At 39.9% G+C, this 15,619-nt stretch overlaps 2 protein-coding genes across 4 annotated transcripts; both read right to left on the reverse strand.

The window, feature by feature from the left end:
- Positions 1 to 5,046: 5,046 nt before the first annotated feature.
- zgc:153990 (uncharacterized protein LOC768125 homolog) lies at positions 5,047 to 8,790 on the reverse strand. 3 transcript variants are annotated; one of them, XM_034607402.1, is made up of 5 exons: positions 8,478 to 8,790; positions 7,590 to 7,811; positions 6,926 to 7,355; positions 6,616 to 6,671; positions 5,047 to 6,516 (listed from the first exon to the last, which is right to left on the reverse strand). In XM_034607402.1, the coding sequence occupies exons 2-5, from the start codon at positions 7,723 to 7,725 to the stop codon at positions 6,074 to 6,076; spliced, it is 1,065 nt and encodes a 354-aa protein (XP_034463293.1). In that variant the 5' UTR covers positions 7,726 to 7,811; positions 8,478 to 8,790; the 3' UTR covers positions 5,047 to 6,073. The 3 variants fall into 3 exon arrangements, with proteins under 3 accessions (XP_034463293.1, XP_034463291.1, XP_034463292.1); XM_034607400.1 differs by having other exon boundaries at positions 6,616 to 6,669; positions 6,918 to 7,355; XM_034607401.1 differs by lacking the exon at positions 8,478 to 8,790 and adding an exon at positions 8,381 to 8,475 and having other exon boundaries at positions 6,616 to 6,669; positions 6,918 to 7,355.
- Positions 8,791 to 10,487: 1,697 nt separating this feature from the next.
- On the reverse strand, positions 10,488 to 15,235 carry capns1a (calpain, small subunit 1 a). The gene is made up of 11 exons (XM_034607403.1): positions 15,091 to 15,235; positions 14,140 to 14,196; positions 14,012 to 14,048; positions 13,824 to 13,916; positions 13,594 to 13,651; positions 13,369 to 13,433; positions 12,466 to 12,534; positions 11,847 to 11,925; positions 11,314 to 11,430; positions 11,115 to 11,173; positions 10,488 to 10,979 (listed from the first exon to the last, which is right to left on the reverse strand). Exons 2-11 carry the CDS (start codon positions 14,184 to 14,186, stop codon positions 10,953 to 10,955), a joined length of 651 nt encoding a protein of 216 aa, XP_034463294.1. The 5' UTR covers positions 14,187 to 14,196; positions 15,091 to 15,235; the 3' UTR covers positions 10,488 to 10,952.
- Between the last annotated feature and the right edge of the window lie 384 nt (positions 15,236 to 15,619).

Below are 15,619 nucleotides of genomic sequence, written 5' to 3' on the forward strand. Positions count from 1 at the left end.
CATATTTGATTTCTTAACCAAGTCTGTACCGATAGAAGCCCTGTTTCTAATATACAATGTTAAACTTCCTAGGAACAATGAAAAATGGTGTGACAGGGGAAAGGGTTTCAGCAACCATAACAATCCTTTAGAAGAGCACGAGTCTCTGGTTGTAGTTAACAACCAACTGAAGTGTTTTCTACCTTTAGCTATAAAATACACAATGTGTAAAATGCAGTTTAATGTGTGATGATGTGTTTTCATGGTTTCTTTGTGTATCTCCACAGACCCAGTCAATAAGGTACCATAGATACACAGGGATCACAAACAGACTCTGCACTGGTTGTTTACGGGCTGGTGGATTAATAAATATTTTGTATAAGGATACAAAAAAATCTGATCATTGCCTTATACATATGGAACAAATTAAATCTGTCACTAAGTCATTTATGCAAATCCCCATAAATGCTCCCTAAAACAACACATATGATGAAGTAAATCTAACTGTTTGGATTAGCAGCAGATGTGTAATTACTCTTTTTGTTGGGGCACAAATGTGGCCGTGACAATAATTTAATCTCATCCAAGCAGCGAGACAGATCTGCCGTCCTTCAGTCCAACCTTTCCTCTGCCAGCCCCGACTCCTGCAGCAGCTTCAGTGGCAGATGGGAGATGAAAGAGGGAGCTGGGAGGAACGAGGGAATGAGAACAGGTGGGGGTTAAAACTGAAGAAAAGGAAAGGGCACAGGGGTCAACTGGGGCAATAGAAAGGGGGAGGAACCCTACATATAGATTTGCACTGGGACAGATCGATGGATAGATTTTTTCCACGTTTTTATTGTCGTTTTCAATCCGTGTCTCTTTTTGCCAGATGTCAACCTACTACTGTGACAAGTGGACATTTTCTATAGGTTGAGTTTTGGAGAAAGATGAAAAATCTAGAAAAATAAAACAATTGTTTGTAGAAATATTTTGTTAAGTCAAGTGGGGCTGTTAACTGTAACAGTATCTAGTCAAACATGTAATCTATTTGAATACAACTCATTTTATTGTAGTGTATTTTGAATCCTGAACATTTGCTATTTTTTTGGATCCAAACAAACGTGGAATAGTACAAACAAATGCAGTCTGTTAAGGCATTTATTAAGTGAATTAAATCAGTTACACTTTTAGCGTAAATATTCACTTTCTAAGTACAATAGACAAAGTCGTATTTTATTCCAAAGAGATGGAAGAGAGTAAGAAGTGAGTAGAATACAGTTTTATAGGCATTCAAAGTGAATAATGGTCTTTCAGAAAGGCTTAAGTCTCAGGTTTAAGGGCTCCATAAAGAACCAAAGGTAAAAAGACTGGCACACAATGCGAATACAGCTGCCTATTCAGGACCCCAGCCCCCCCAGCCAGACACTAATGCTGCCCCCTGCCTTCCAGCTATGGAGGAAGCCCCAGCAGACTGTTGAACTCCTGCTGCATCCCGCCCCTGCACCCCTCCCTGCTGCAGCATGCCAGACCTGCCCCAGCAGCTGTTTAACCAACTGAGGCTGCAGAGCAGAGGGGGCTGCGGCAGAACAATGCAGTTTGAGTTAACTCTCCCTCTTTCTGTGTGTGTGTGTGTGTGTGTGTACTTGGACCAGTATATAATTAAGAATGCAGTCTACAGATCAGTAACCCCTACATCCTTAGACGCATTGTAACATTAAAAGATGGAGCGGGATGTTTTAAAATTTCAAAGATTTGTGATAGAGATCTGAATGAATACTGTACCTACTGTAATAGTACATTTAACTGCTGAATTCACACAAAATCTGTGAAAATGTGAAATTTGAATAAATATGTTCTGCCTTTTTAATGTTCTAATGTTTGAATGAGCAGTACCCCTGGATGTATGCATTACTAATAAACTGTATTTTGATATAGTTGGGGAATGTAGTTTTTTCCAAGCCGAGGGTCAGGTTACTATCATTACTAAAATGTTAGTAATGATCTTGCAGTTTAAAAACCTGAAATATAAGACTGAATGCGATCATAACTGTTACACCCCACGATTATGTGGGGCTATGAGGCGAATAACATGTAAGATCACTGACACAAATCAACAACAGAAAGCCTTTAAAACAGCCCAAACCATGGGATTTATTACCATCAAACAACACAACACACAATGTTAAACTCCTAGGCTTAGCACCAGCAGTCCCCACACTGGAAGCCTCTCTCTGGATCCTGACACAGGAGCTTTTTAAGAACCTCAATCCACTGGCCAGGTGCCCTTCATTGATGACTGATCGGTTTAATCAGGGTGGAGCTAGAGGAGAGACAAGAGAAAACAGGGACACAGAACAGGAACACAAACAGCCGCAACACCCCCACCCTCAAAACAATGAATAAATTGTTTCATCAAAATTCACTAACTAATGACTGTATTCTATTTATTCATTGCAATGCATTTAACAATTACTGAGGCTGATGTTAACAAGTCAGGTTGATAAACAACAGAAACCGTCTCAGCTGCTGAAGAGAGGTGGCACAAACAGTTCACAATACAGAAGGGCCAACTAATTACTGCTGCTGGATTAAAAATGAGCAGCAGGCACACGAGTAGTGTGTGCCTGCTGCTCATTGTGGATTCCACTAGCACTTGACACAAAATGGCTACCACCATGAGGTGTACAAATGTTACTTCATGTACCTTAAACAACATTTACACAGGTGACTAACACAAAAGTGGAGTGCAACAGCCACATACCAAAAGGGGCACAAGTAGACCACCTAGAAAGTTGCTGCCATTCACAAACAGAACACAAAGACCCAACAAGGGTGAGCTGCCACTACCACAAGCCAAAATGGACACCCAGTGGTCCTCAACCACATCCACACTTACTGTCACAGATAATGTAAACCAGCAACATACACAGACTTGACAAACTAGGAGGTCAAACCCACCACACTAAGATCCAAAGATCTGTGGAGTGATTACACCCAGACGAACAGGTCAGACCAATTCTGCATGGCTGCAATTCAACACAACAGTTACACACAAGTGACCAAACCAAAGTGGACTGCAACTACCACAACACCAAAAGGATCCAGGTTGCCAACAAACACTATGCAACCAAGAAGTGATTCAACAAATGCAGAGAGCAGTTACCACAACACAAATGGTCACATACACAAGATACTGGAATCAGATGCATTAATCACAGCTCCACAACACAGTGACCACACAAACGGAGTCATCTCACAAGAGATCACAACCCAGGTGCTGTGCTGAGGGGTCTCAAACCCCATCTGCCTAATGAGATGGCTAACTAGCCTAGCTAGTCTTCAGTGGCTCCCCAGGAGGCTTCTTTAAACGTTTAACTCAGTAAGTGGGTAACAGACCCAAGACAAAGTCCCCTGCCACACCCTGAGAACGTACCCACACCCAGGTATACCACTAAAAATAAGAAAGGAAAGATAATAAAGTGGCAAGGCCCAATGGCTAAATACATGTTAGGATGCGCTCAAACACCCAGCACCCAGTCAAAAGTATTTGCACATTGCAAAAACAAGTGATCTAGAGAGACGACCCCTTTACTAAAACAAAAGGTCATTAGAGACAAATATACACACGCATTTACATGTCATTTCATGTCATGGATGTTCTATCCAGGACGAGCCCCAATTTGTTACGCCCCACGATTATGTGGGGCTATGAGGCGAACAACATGTAAGATCACTGACACGAATCAACAACATCAAGCCTTTAAAAGAGCCCAAACCATGGGATTTATTAACATTAAACAACACAGTACATACAATGTGTAAAATCCCATGCTGCAGCCCAGCAGCACCAGCAGTCCCCACACTGGAAGCCTCTTTTCTGATCCTGAAACAGGAGCTTTTAAAGAACCTCAATCCACTGGCCAGGTGCCCCTCATTGATGACTGATCGGTTTAATCGGGGTGGAGCTAGAGGAGAGACAAGAGAAAACAGGAACACATACAGCCGCAACAATAACAACATAACAGACCTCACTTGTCCTCCTCATTGGAGGCTTCCATCATCAGCAGTTTTTGGATGATGTGGAATCATAGGACAAATGTTATTCAACAAAGTGTTGTATAGTACACCCATTATTTTAACTGATGAGGCTGCCAGGAGCACGTCTGCATCTTCACTGACCTTCACCAATCACACTCAATAACTCAAACCGACTCTGGTGAATAAAGACATACTAACACATTACTGCAAATTGACTCTTGTGATCACTGGTTTTATCCGTGACCCATTTATCGTAATATAAACAGTTTCAGTTATAAAGCTGAGAAAGCTAATGATAAAAACATCCCATCAGTTTTAATATTACAAATTATTTTCAAATCTTTTAGAAGAAATTAAGCTCTTAGTTCAGACATGACAAGGGGATGATTCATGCCACTTAATGACTAAACACCACAATCGAAAAATGTTTTTGATTGTTTATCGCATTACACTACATCACATTGAGGAAACACTAGAGACACACTGGGACAATTTCTGTATTTTGTTTGCTAGTTCTCAGGCAGACTGTGCAGCAGAGCCCCCTACTGCACATTTTATGTACCTGCAGAAGTGGCTGAACTCCAACTAACAACATCAGTAGTTGTTTCAGTTAAGGATGGTTAATGAAGCTGTGATATCGCATGTCCTCACCTCATGAAGGACAATACCTTTAGGACAAATCTGGTGTTTATATTTTTCGGTCTGTCAGCAGATCCCAAAAGAAGACCAAAGCCAATGTATTGCCTCTCAACTTTCAGACCTCCCTAACCTTTCCTGTGGCTCTCAGCCCCAAGACTGTTAGCTCAATGTTTAAAACTGGATCACAAATATTATAAAGTCTTAATTGAAATGTCCTGTAATTTCCTTAATCAGCTGGAAAACGCTTCTGAAAGGATACTACACACTTGTTGGGGTCTATTTTCAGCAGCGGATTTATACACACTTGGTGCTGCAGTGAATATTTACAGCAGCAGGACATGGTACGAGAGATCAACTAAAACTACAATGCTCATGTTCATCATTGTGAAGGAACATGTCACCCAGGGCAAAAGTGTGGCTCATCAATGTGTTTTAATAGTTTCTGGACAACAATGAATAGGACTAAAGGGCACAGAGGACACAGCACACAGACAATACTTTGGTTTACTAGTTTTTGGTCTTTCGATGGTATTTGATGACAATGAAAACACATTGAATAGCATTTGATTTTTCCTTTGAGGTCCAGCTGTATTTTTTATACACTTTATTAAGGTTCCTCTCATGGGTTTATTTAAACAACCAGTCTGTGAAGCAATTCATATTTTTTTTAATTTCCAATGTACCATCTTCAGTTGAGCTTGACATTTTTTTGATCAACCATTCAAGGGCATTTGTATTGATGACGTGATATCTGAATTATGTCGGAATTCTGGTCTGTTTAAATGCAGTAGTTTATTCCATGTTTTAAAAGAAATTATTGAAACTTTCATATTCAAGTGTTCATGTTTGTAATGTAAAAAACCTAAATCAGACAGTCAAAGTATTCAGTTACAGGTATTTTCCAACTATTTAACACACCTTGTTTAGCCTTTCGAGAAATGGACCATATAATGGTCAAGTGCAGAAATCCACTTACCATTACAGTACATGTGATTATCTCCAGACACTGATGCAAGAGAAAGCTACAACTTATACAAGGACACACACGTGGATTTAACTGACTTTTTAAAATTAGATTCATCCTTTGAATCTCAACATTAAAACAATGTAAAGGCTTTAAAAGTGGTGTAAGCTTAATAAAAAATGTTTTACAATGCAAGTGGAAGGAGTTTCACTTTCAGTAGCAAAAAAAAAAAAATCCTCCACACGATCTTTCTTTATAACGAACACTATATCCTTTTCATGTAACCACGGAGATGCCATCAATGCAGTTCGATGAATTCCGTTTTAAAATATAGCCAAGGAAAATCTGTTGAGGATTATCAAAAATTACAGTAACCAGCAATGGAGTCCAGAGGAACTTAAAAAAAAATCCTGTGCCTGAAGGCCATGTATGAAGTCAGTGATACAACTTTACAACTCTGACGCTTTATTGCTATAATGCTGGCCGTCCGTTCAGTTTGTCATGCATGAGCGCAATGGCTCCACCTGTGAAGTCTCTGAGAACCTGCACCGTCTCCCGCTGGAGCTGCAGCGACTCCCGCACAAACTCCTGCTGAGTCTCCGCCAGCTGCTGCACCGACTCAGACAGGAGTTCCAGGGAGCGTGAAACCGTCTCCAGCAGGATGTTGGTGGCGTGTTGCTCTTGAAGGCTCAGCGATGCACTATGCAGGATGCTGTCCCTCATGTTCTGTGAGGGCTGACCTGGCAGCGAAGGCGTGGCTGTTGAGGTTGAAGGTCCAGAGGGCGTCTGAGGTCGTCCTTGTTTCTGGATGCCGTTGTTTACTAGATGGTCCTCTGTTGGTTTTGATGCCTGAGTGGAAGGAGGTGCGTCATCCCTTTGGTCATCGTCTGAGTCTGCAAATGCAGCTTCAGCGTCTTGAGTGACAGAAAAAGGGCTCATCAGTAATTTGTCATTTGTAAAACATGTTATGAAAATTCACTAACTTCATATGTATCCAAAACTTGACATCTCACCTTCCGTGGCAGGTACTTCATACTGCACATCGAAGGAAGGTTGTGATGAGTCTCCTACAACATTCAAAGCATTCAAATAAAACAACCTCAATGCATTTCTCCTCAATAAGCAATTAAAACAGTTAAAATTAATAGTTATTCTAAATCTGTCACCCACAACATGTACTTTCAAAAGAAAGGTGAAAAATTCTTTGTTATTAAGTAGACATATCAAACTTCAGTGGTATTTAACCTTTTGACAAAATTATCCATTTAGGTTGAACTATTCCTTTAAGCACCCATGAATTGATCTTCTTTGCTACCTGACTGTGCAAGTCCACCAATGGAGTAAGAGGTTGGTGGAGGCATAGATGACATGTCCAACGCGCCGTTAGGAGAATTCTGCATTCCCATCATATCCTCCTCTTCCATTTCTTCCTCCTCATCTGGCACATCGTCATCATCTCCCAGAGGGCCGAAGTCACCCATGTTATGGTCTTCCTCGCCCATCTCCAGGATCTGAAGCACTATTTTCTCTGTCTGGTTAAGGTCTCGGGAAAGACGTGAGTTGAGGCCCCTATTGGGCACTGTCCCTGACCGCATGGCAGCCACTTTCCGCTTGGTGTCACACTTGAGGTCCGACCATTTCTTGATGACCTCAATGACTTCACGTTGACACTCTCCAATCTCATTGACACGTGCGGTAATTTCTGCCCATGTGTGCTTCTTCACATCTGTTGGTACACCACGGTTGAATTTGCCTTTGGAGGGAAAAGATCAAAATCAAAAATCAAATAGACCCTATAAGTGCTTGCTTTTGAATGTCATTAGGTCAATGGTTGGGCCAATTTCAACATTTTATCATTCAGAACGTCACTGTAACTTTCAGTATACAGTTGTGTGCCAAACTATTTTATATTCAGACAAAAAACCTTGAGGCACCATCTCTACTTTTAGAAGATGAATGAAATCATTGGGCAGCTAACGACACATACCCACAACAACCATTCGATGCTTCCTCACTTCATCCAACAGTATGTGGACTTCGCTGAATGAGAACCGGGCTTTTCTCTTCTTGAAGCGAGTGACACTGTCTTGGTTGAAGAATAATGATGATGATGAAGAAGACATCCTCCACACACACAGTCAGCAGCTGCTTTGTAGTCTCCTCTGAGCTCTGCTGTAACTCCTCCAGCTGCGTGTCAGGGCTCAGGAGTCTGATTAACAGCACAGTTAAAAGAAAGAAGACATTTTCAATAAATTAAACTATGCAGTTGATCTTTGGGACTGAGAAGCTGGGGTGAGTATCTTTAATGCTGTGAAACACTCGATCAGCCTCAGCACCTGAGCAATAACTGTGTGACAGTCAAAGTGGGTGATTAACTAAATATTAATAAAATCAATATTATCAATAGTTTATTTGTAAGGTCGTTACTTGTACATGCCCCAGGGTTCTCCTACAGTTCAGCAGATACATAGTGCAGGTTTAGTGTGAACATTACACTGTTAGCACTGGCACTGATGAGTGAATGAACAATGGACGATGCTATAGTTATTACTACACATTCGATAGCCTGATAGCTAGCTACATCTGGAGAGCATTCGTACTTATACTGAATTGATGCATTTACCAGCGTTGTCCTGGTTATTTTAGCATGAAGCGGCCATTTAAATCTTCTCATATACAGCAACATACGTGTATTACGCGGTGTTAAATGTAACTGGACATTTCAGCTAACAGAGGGTTAGCTCTCCCTGCAGCAGGACGCTAGCTAACGCTACATACCAGTCAGAAATGGCTAATGAAGCGGCTAGTCCACGTAACCTCGCTGGAAAAGGGTGTGCGGTGATGGCAAAGATGTCTAACGAGATGGTGAACATACCACAGGACAGAGAAGTTGGGATTTGGTCCAAAAACGTGAAGATTAACTTCCTTATCGCCGGGATAGCTACCGTCAAGCTAACCAGCGTGAAGCTAACGCTAAGCAAAATATGTCCGGTTAGCTTTAGTAAGGTAGCATGTTTTACTTGAGTGCGTAGCTCAAATATTGCCGACTAACATAACATGAATGTGACACCAGCTACTACATGACGTTTAATTATTGGTTTGACGTGTAACTTATACATCAATGACCACGATGATCGAGTCATTTCACTAATTAAGTTGCCGTGTTTGTCTTAGATTTATCACTGTAATATGTGGTTTTATTTTGAAGGAGCAACTCTAACTTCCGGTACAGTCGGCTGACTTTACCAAAACACACACAAACACAGATATGAGTGTTGGTATTTATCACTATACAGCATTAGCAGTTTGTACGCTGGTGCTGTACAAGTTATGCAGATTCTGATTTTATTTCAGGTTTCTCAGAGCAGGGCACCATCACATTATTTTAGCTGTTTTTCTTTCTAATCAAGGTTTACTACTAGTGCACAAGTAGTCTGACTCTAGTTCTCTAGATAAGTATATATAGATTACAAAGGGAGAATGTGATTTGGTTGTTTTGAAACATCATAACATACAAGTTGTAAGTTGTAATTCAAAAATAGCCACAGAAGCACATTTAAGTTACCATTTATTTCAAATATGGCACATATATGTATTTTACCAAACATTTTCAGTAACAGTTAAATGACCACGGCTTGGTTTAAAAAAAACTTTTGCAATCCTCTTTTCAATTGGCTGCATGCATTAGTGGCATACACATCTGTTATATATGATAAATTCACACAGTGCTGGCACTATCTGGCGCAGGCACAGTAAACAGTGAGAAGTGATAATGTGATCAGGAAGTGAAGACAAACAGAATGCTATTGCAAAGTTGCACTGCTAGAATCAATATTAAAAAGCTAAATATCAGCCTGCCCAACTACAACATTGTCCCTCATTATTATTAGAAAGAAGATATAGATGTGGGTAAACTGAAATATATATTAGCGTACTGCCTCTAATATTAGGTGACTTTAAAGAACATTTGGGATTTTAGATATAACTTCTTTGTTAAGATTGTCTACTGGCTGTAGAAAGCATCAGTATCACTGTCCACTATGCATTTATTATACCAATGTAACTGATGCACAATAAACATGTGTACAAATAATCAAACCAAGATCTGCCTGTGACAGGCTGTGGTGCAAACAAACCATAACCCATCACCTTCTTCACTTAATTTAAATTAGCAGACTCGAAGGTTTTAGTGAACTATCTCTCATTCAGTAGTATTGGGCCTGGTTTCACAGAGACTTAATAATGAGGTTTAACAAAAAGTAAGACAGACAATTTATATATAATTTTACATGGCTGTCTCTCAACTATTCTAGTCAGGGTGGATGGACCACAGGGACTTTCACAGAGACTGGTCAAAAGCAACACAGCCATGTAAAACTATACATGAAGCAACTGTTAGTACAGCTTCTACAGAACTCTACCTCCGGCAAAATACCTGAAAACACCTGTGGGTGAGCAGAGCCTTTAAACTTAAAGGGCACATTCTTCGAATGTTTAAATCAACAATCTCTGTAAAGACCTGCACACGGTCATAGCTTGTTCCATTTGGTGAGGAAACTGGTTTGTCCACAGGTGGAGGTGGGGTGGAGCTTTTGTAAGGCCAATAATTTCCATAAATTTTGCATGAATGCTACAAATATTCAAACTGTCCTGCCCCAACAGGCGCTAACAGTAGATAGACGGAGATATCCATCATGTAGTTTACATACACCCACAGTCATGAGTCAATGAAGAAAAATAGGTGATAGCTACTTGATCTACAAAACATGGCCGACCAAGCTTGCAGCTACATACCCTAAAAAGGAATCATTCACCTGAGGTAACCTCGAGTGTGCCTTGTGGAAGATTTTTGAAAGTGATGAGTGTCGTAGCTTTTCCTGTATTTCAGCAGCTGACACAGCGTTGACAGAGGATGTGAATGTTCCTTAACCCATCTTTGTAAAACCAGCCCCAGCTACATTAGAATGAGAGATTCCTGCTTTCACATTAGATTTTCAAATTTTGTTGGTTATTAGGCTGATTTTGACTTGTGGGAAGAGGCAAATCTAAAGGCTGAACAAAAACCAATTCAACATACTACCATATTTTAATTGAATTATATTGGCTTCAAACTCGTCCTGAGTATTCAGCTAGGGGTACCTTTGTAAGTGCAGGTTTGTACCTTTTTCTGGCAAGTACTACAGAACAAAGAGTCCCCCAACACTCATTGCATTAATATTCCAAACAAGCACGCACAGGGGATTTTCTGATTATCACAGGAAGTATGGAGTAAGGATAGTTGATAAAGTATTGTATTGTGTAGAGAAATAAAGTGGTTCCGTATAACAAGCAGGAGAGACGTCGTCTGGACTCAAGAGTACATGGTCAACTGAAGCCACTGAAAAGACACAAGAGCAGAGAAGATGACTATTTGAAAACAGCTACTTATTCCAAAAAACAGAGCCACTGCTTTTAGAAAATCTGAATTCCAGTTAAAACCCACTAATGTTGAAAATATCTGAGATGACTTTACCTCCTGGACATTGACTTTGATAGTCCCATTGTTATCTTTATCCAGGGTTTTGAAGGAACCTGAAACAGAACAGATATTAAGCCTACTATACCTTCAGGTCATGAGATTAAATCCCAGGTCAGTCATTGTTATCACAGAGATAAAGCTGACTTACTAATAAAGAGATCAATTGATTTTAGGACTGGTCTTTGAAACTTACGGCACATTGCATCCAGCCTCACAAGGCAGCCAATGTAGTTATCAAAATCCATGTTGCCATTTTCATCGCTGTATCTGCGAATTATCATCTTGAACAGCTGGTCATTGAGGGGGAAACCTGATAAAGAGATGAACAGATGAAAGCACAGTCATTTTAATATTAAATAGGAATTTAAGTTATATGTACATGGGCTCCATGCTCCCCATGCTGCACTCATTCATACAAATATATTCAAACAACTGGATAATATTCAAAACATTAACCCTTTATACAGCCACTCAAACCCATTTGACTGCTCATGTCTGTCAAGGTGTTTACATTTATATAACTATGTGATGAGAAAAAACACACACATTTGATAGAATAAAGTAGTTTTCTGGCTCATGAAACTACTTAAATCCAATATATTCTTTGTTGAAAACATGCACCGACTAATAGTTAATAAAATCCTAACTGCGTTTTAAGTTAGTTCGGACCCATCTTTACAGTAGTTGGGCAAAAATTAGAAGATCAGTTAAAAAAAAAAGGCTCACCTGCAGCTCGGAAAGCATCGGGCAGCTCATCTTCACCAATGACACCAGATCCATCTGTGTCGTAAGTCTTATACACTCCCTAAATAAGAACAATATAAGAATTTAAAACATCATTGGCATCTGAAACATTTCCTTTTAAGCTGCGTTACTGCCTAGAAAGACTACAAGTAGAAAAAGATAAACTAACAGTTACTTTCCAACAAAGCAAATAGCTGCCAATATGGTTGTAGCAACTGAATAATCAAAAAGCATTTAAGTAAAAATTATAATAAATTCATCATCTAATTCAATTTCAATAACATTTGAGTCATATCACTGACAGAATATGTTTGACAGGAAATAAAATGTCCTGCAATGTAGCCAGTTTAATGTGTGGCCATCAGTTAACATAGTAACAGATTCAAGTTAACATAAAACATGGCAGTTCATTTTAATAAGGACAAAAATGGGATGCTAATCCAAGTTATTTTTAACCAGAATCAACAGCTGATATGTATACACTTCACTGCAGCTTCATCTGTGTTCACTGTTACACAAGACAATTGACCACAGGAATGTCACTGAGCAACTGCTGTGTAAACCCCCCCCCCCAAAAATAAATTCAAAATGGTCTACTTGCCTGCCATTTCTTTATGTTGTTCCAGAGGTGTTTGAACTCATGAAAGCCGAGTCTCCCTGTGCTGTCACTCTGAAGAAGCATTAAGGACAACACAACAGTCTTCCTTCTTTCCTCCAGCTTTGATCAGCTACTGCATTACACGTGGGCATGCTGTATTTGCCCAAGGAGTATTTTTATATGCCTTCCTCGTGACATTCCCTCCCTCACAGCAGGGAATCTATGTCAAACTTTTCATCTAACATGTTCCTACACTACATGACAGGGATCACATAACACCCATTTAGTTTCACACAGTTTTCAATATACTATTCATGTTTGTTACTATTGAAAAATGTAAAGACTTTACTTCAAGCTTACAATACAGAGCTATGAAGCCCCGGTTTCCAAAAACATGATGTCAGAGCTCTTTTATAGCACGGCCCCTTGCTTTTAGTGCAGTACGCCAGAGGAGATCTACTCATTTAACCCGCACACATTTCAAGGTCATTAAACCTGACTATACCGGCACAACAGGCAAAAATGAACGCAGGCTTAGCCCAACTTTTAAAATCTGTCAGTTACTTCCCTCAACATTTCAATGTATGTTCTCAGCCTTAATGAGCTGTGGGGTGTGATGGAATGTGGTGAGTCAACACAGCTCTTTTTCCCCCCAACCAAATGCTGATGTATTTGTTCTGTGTATTTAATAATAACTTCACTTTTATAGCACTTTTCTAAGCATGGTTACAAAGTGCTTCACATAATACATGGCAAAAAAACAAAAATCAATAAATTGTATTCAATTTAATTTTAAGCACCATATAACGTATTATGATCGGCTTTCTACTCTGCGGTCAACTGTCAGCAATTTACTGTCGACCATACAACTCAACAAATAAAACCTACTTATGATAGAAAGGATACATCCATGACTGCCACCATGCTCCTGCAAGACTCAATGCTGAAACCATCTGTCTTCAGATCTCCATCTGAAATATGATAATATACACATACAATGAGATCATATAATGCGGCAGATACGTAAATCATTTAAGGACTGAATCACAACAGAGAAAGGCAGACTACACAGAAGTATAAGAACTACACACAGGGCTGGTTAAGAGAAATGCAAATGCAAACGTGTCTTACGCTTTCCAATGATTTTATTCAGGATGTCCTTGAGCTCAGTGGGGCTCACTTCCATGTCCTGTATGACAAATATTATTATAACAGTTAGGACTTCAGAAAGCTGTACAGACACCCAACTGCATTTTTTTTTTTAATAATTCAAATTACAGATCTTCTTGTGTTAATTTAATGGAGTAAAGGGTGTGGTTACTGCAGAGTACAGCAGAAATCCAAAGTACAGGTAGACTCACATCTCCAGCGAGCTGCTGGAAGACCTTGCGGAACTGTTTCTCCTCATCATTCTCATGCTGCTCTGCATATGCAAGTGGTCTACGTGGAGGAGGCTGGGGGACAGAGACATTGGCAAATAGAAATTAAAACTGTTCATCTACAGTACAGTGTTGGGCAGATAGAGCTGGTAATGTAATGTGTCACTCACAGGCTCAGAAGGCACAAACTGGGCTGGGTCGATGTTGCTAAAAAGACAGGACGAAGACAAGTGAGATGAAAAGTCAAAACACAAGCCACAACTCTTGGTTTGAGCTGGTACTTCGGGCAGATTCTTACCTCACAACATCAATGACGCCTTTGAAGAGTGCTTTGGCCCAAAACATCTTCTACCAACTGTGAAAGTGCAACATAAGTCAGAAGAAATTATTTACACCACAAATTCAGATTCTTGAACATGCTCCATAAAACCCCAGGCAACATTAGAATCTACTTCTATAAAGGAACAGCTAACAGTAAGAGTTTAAAAGCAGGAGTAAATGGCTTATAACATATGAATAGAACACGGGCAACGCAAAACAAACATGAATGTCAACCTCCACAAACAGGAACTGGATTCAACGTCATTGATTAGTATGTAGCTATCATGCTAATGCTATGTTAGCAGCTTTAGTGTTTGTCTAGCTAGCTACAGCCGCACCGGTTGAGCTTGTTATAGATCAAGCAATGACATGCCTTGTTTTTGTGGTTTGAATTACACAGTCCCATTAGAGGCGGAAGCACACCCACTAGCCCCTCTCACATTGTTTCCTGTTATGGAAACATTTAAAGTACAACAAAGACTGGAGATAAATGACACTTGAAGGTTGTGTCAGTGTGTTATCGGCTGTTCCGATAACATATTAGAAGTTTTAAATACCAAGTAGTTCGTAAAAAATGTCCTACTTTAACGTCACTGCCAAGTTTGGGTGAGCTCGCAACGAGCTCTACACCCGACAGAGCTAACGATGCAGTTGTAACGACACATTGTGTTGTGGTGTTGTTACTAAAAACAGCTGCTTAATGTCATTAAACACAGTGGAACAGTGGCGCTTCAAGCTAGCACGGAGTGGCGTTAGCTTGTAGCTTTGAGCTCATAACTAACTTCAGCGTTAGCTAAGCTAACATCGAGCTAACGGACATGGCTAGGTGCGATATCTGTCAAAGTGCGCAAGACTCAGAATAAGCGTGATGAGCAGATATCTAATCCCACAGGCGAGGCTCGTCTTTACATCTGACATTTATATTTACCGTGAGGCGACAGCAGCCAGGGAAGTAGTGGGAGGATTCGGGCTGAACAAGTTCTACTAAACTACAGAGAGAGAACAGGAGGCTCCGTCAACAGCGACACACCCCGAGACGGACGCTGCGCACAGGAAGTGAGGAGCCGGAGAGGAGCTCACCTCTTCATATACAGTCTATATCTTTATATACAGTCTGTATCTTCATATACAGTCTATATCTTTATATACAGTCTGTATCTTCATATACAGTCTATATCTTCATATACAATCTATAACTTCATATACAGTCTGTATCTTTATATACAATCTATAACTTCATATACAGTCTATATCTTCATATACAATCTATAACTTCATATACAGTCTGTATCTTTATATACAGTCTATATCTTTATATACAGTCTGTATCTTCATATACAGTCTGTATCTTCATATACAATCTATAACTTCATATACAGTCTATATCTTTATATACAGTCTATATCTTTATATACAATCTATAACTTCATATACAGTCTGTATCTTTATATACAGTC

The sequence above is a fragment of the Hippoglossus hippoglossus genome, chromosome 14 (genome assembly GCF_009819705.1).
Source record: "Hippoglossus hippoglossus isolate fHipHip1 chromosome 14, fHipHip1.pri, whole genome shotgun sequence".
Classification (NCBI taxonomy): Eukaryota; Metazoa; Chordata; class Actinopteri; order Pleuronectiformes; family Pleuronectidae; genus Hippoglossus; species Hippoglossus hippoglossus.

Excerpts from the sequence above, each read along its gene's own strand:
- capns1a (XM_034607403.1), bottom strand. The coding sequence starts at position 14,186 with ATGTTTTGGGCCAAAGCACTCTTCAAAGGCGTCATTGATGTTGTGAG. Across the intron at positions 14,049-14,139 it reads GGCGTCATTGATGTTGTGAG|CAACATCGACCCAGCCCAGT; the intron begins GTAAGAATCTGC and ends CTGTCTTTTTAG. Across the intron at positions 13,652-13,823 it reads TCCAGCAGCTCGCTGGAGAT|GACATGGAAGTGAGCCCCAC; the intron begins GTGAGTCTACCT and ends TTTGTCATACAG.
- zgc:153990 (XM_034607400.1), bottom strand. The coding sequence starts at position 7,725 with ATGTCTTCTTCATCATCATCATTATTCTTCAACCAAGACAGTGTCACT. Across the intron at positions 7,356-7,589 it reads GCATCGAATGGTTGTTGTGG|GCAAATTCAACCGTGGTGTA; the intron begins GTATGTGTCGTT and ends TTCCCTCCAAAG. Across the intron at positions 6,517-6,615 it reads TGAAGTACCTGCCACGGAAG|ACGCTGAAGCTGCATTTGCA; the intron begins GTGAGATGTCAA and ends CTGTCACTCAAG.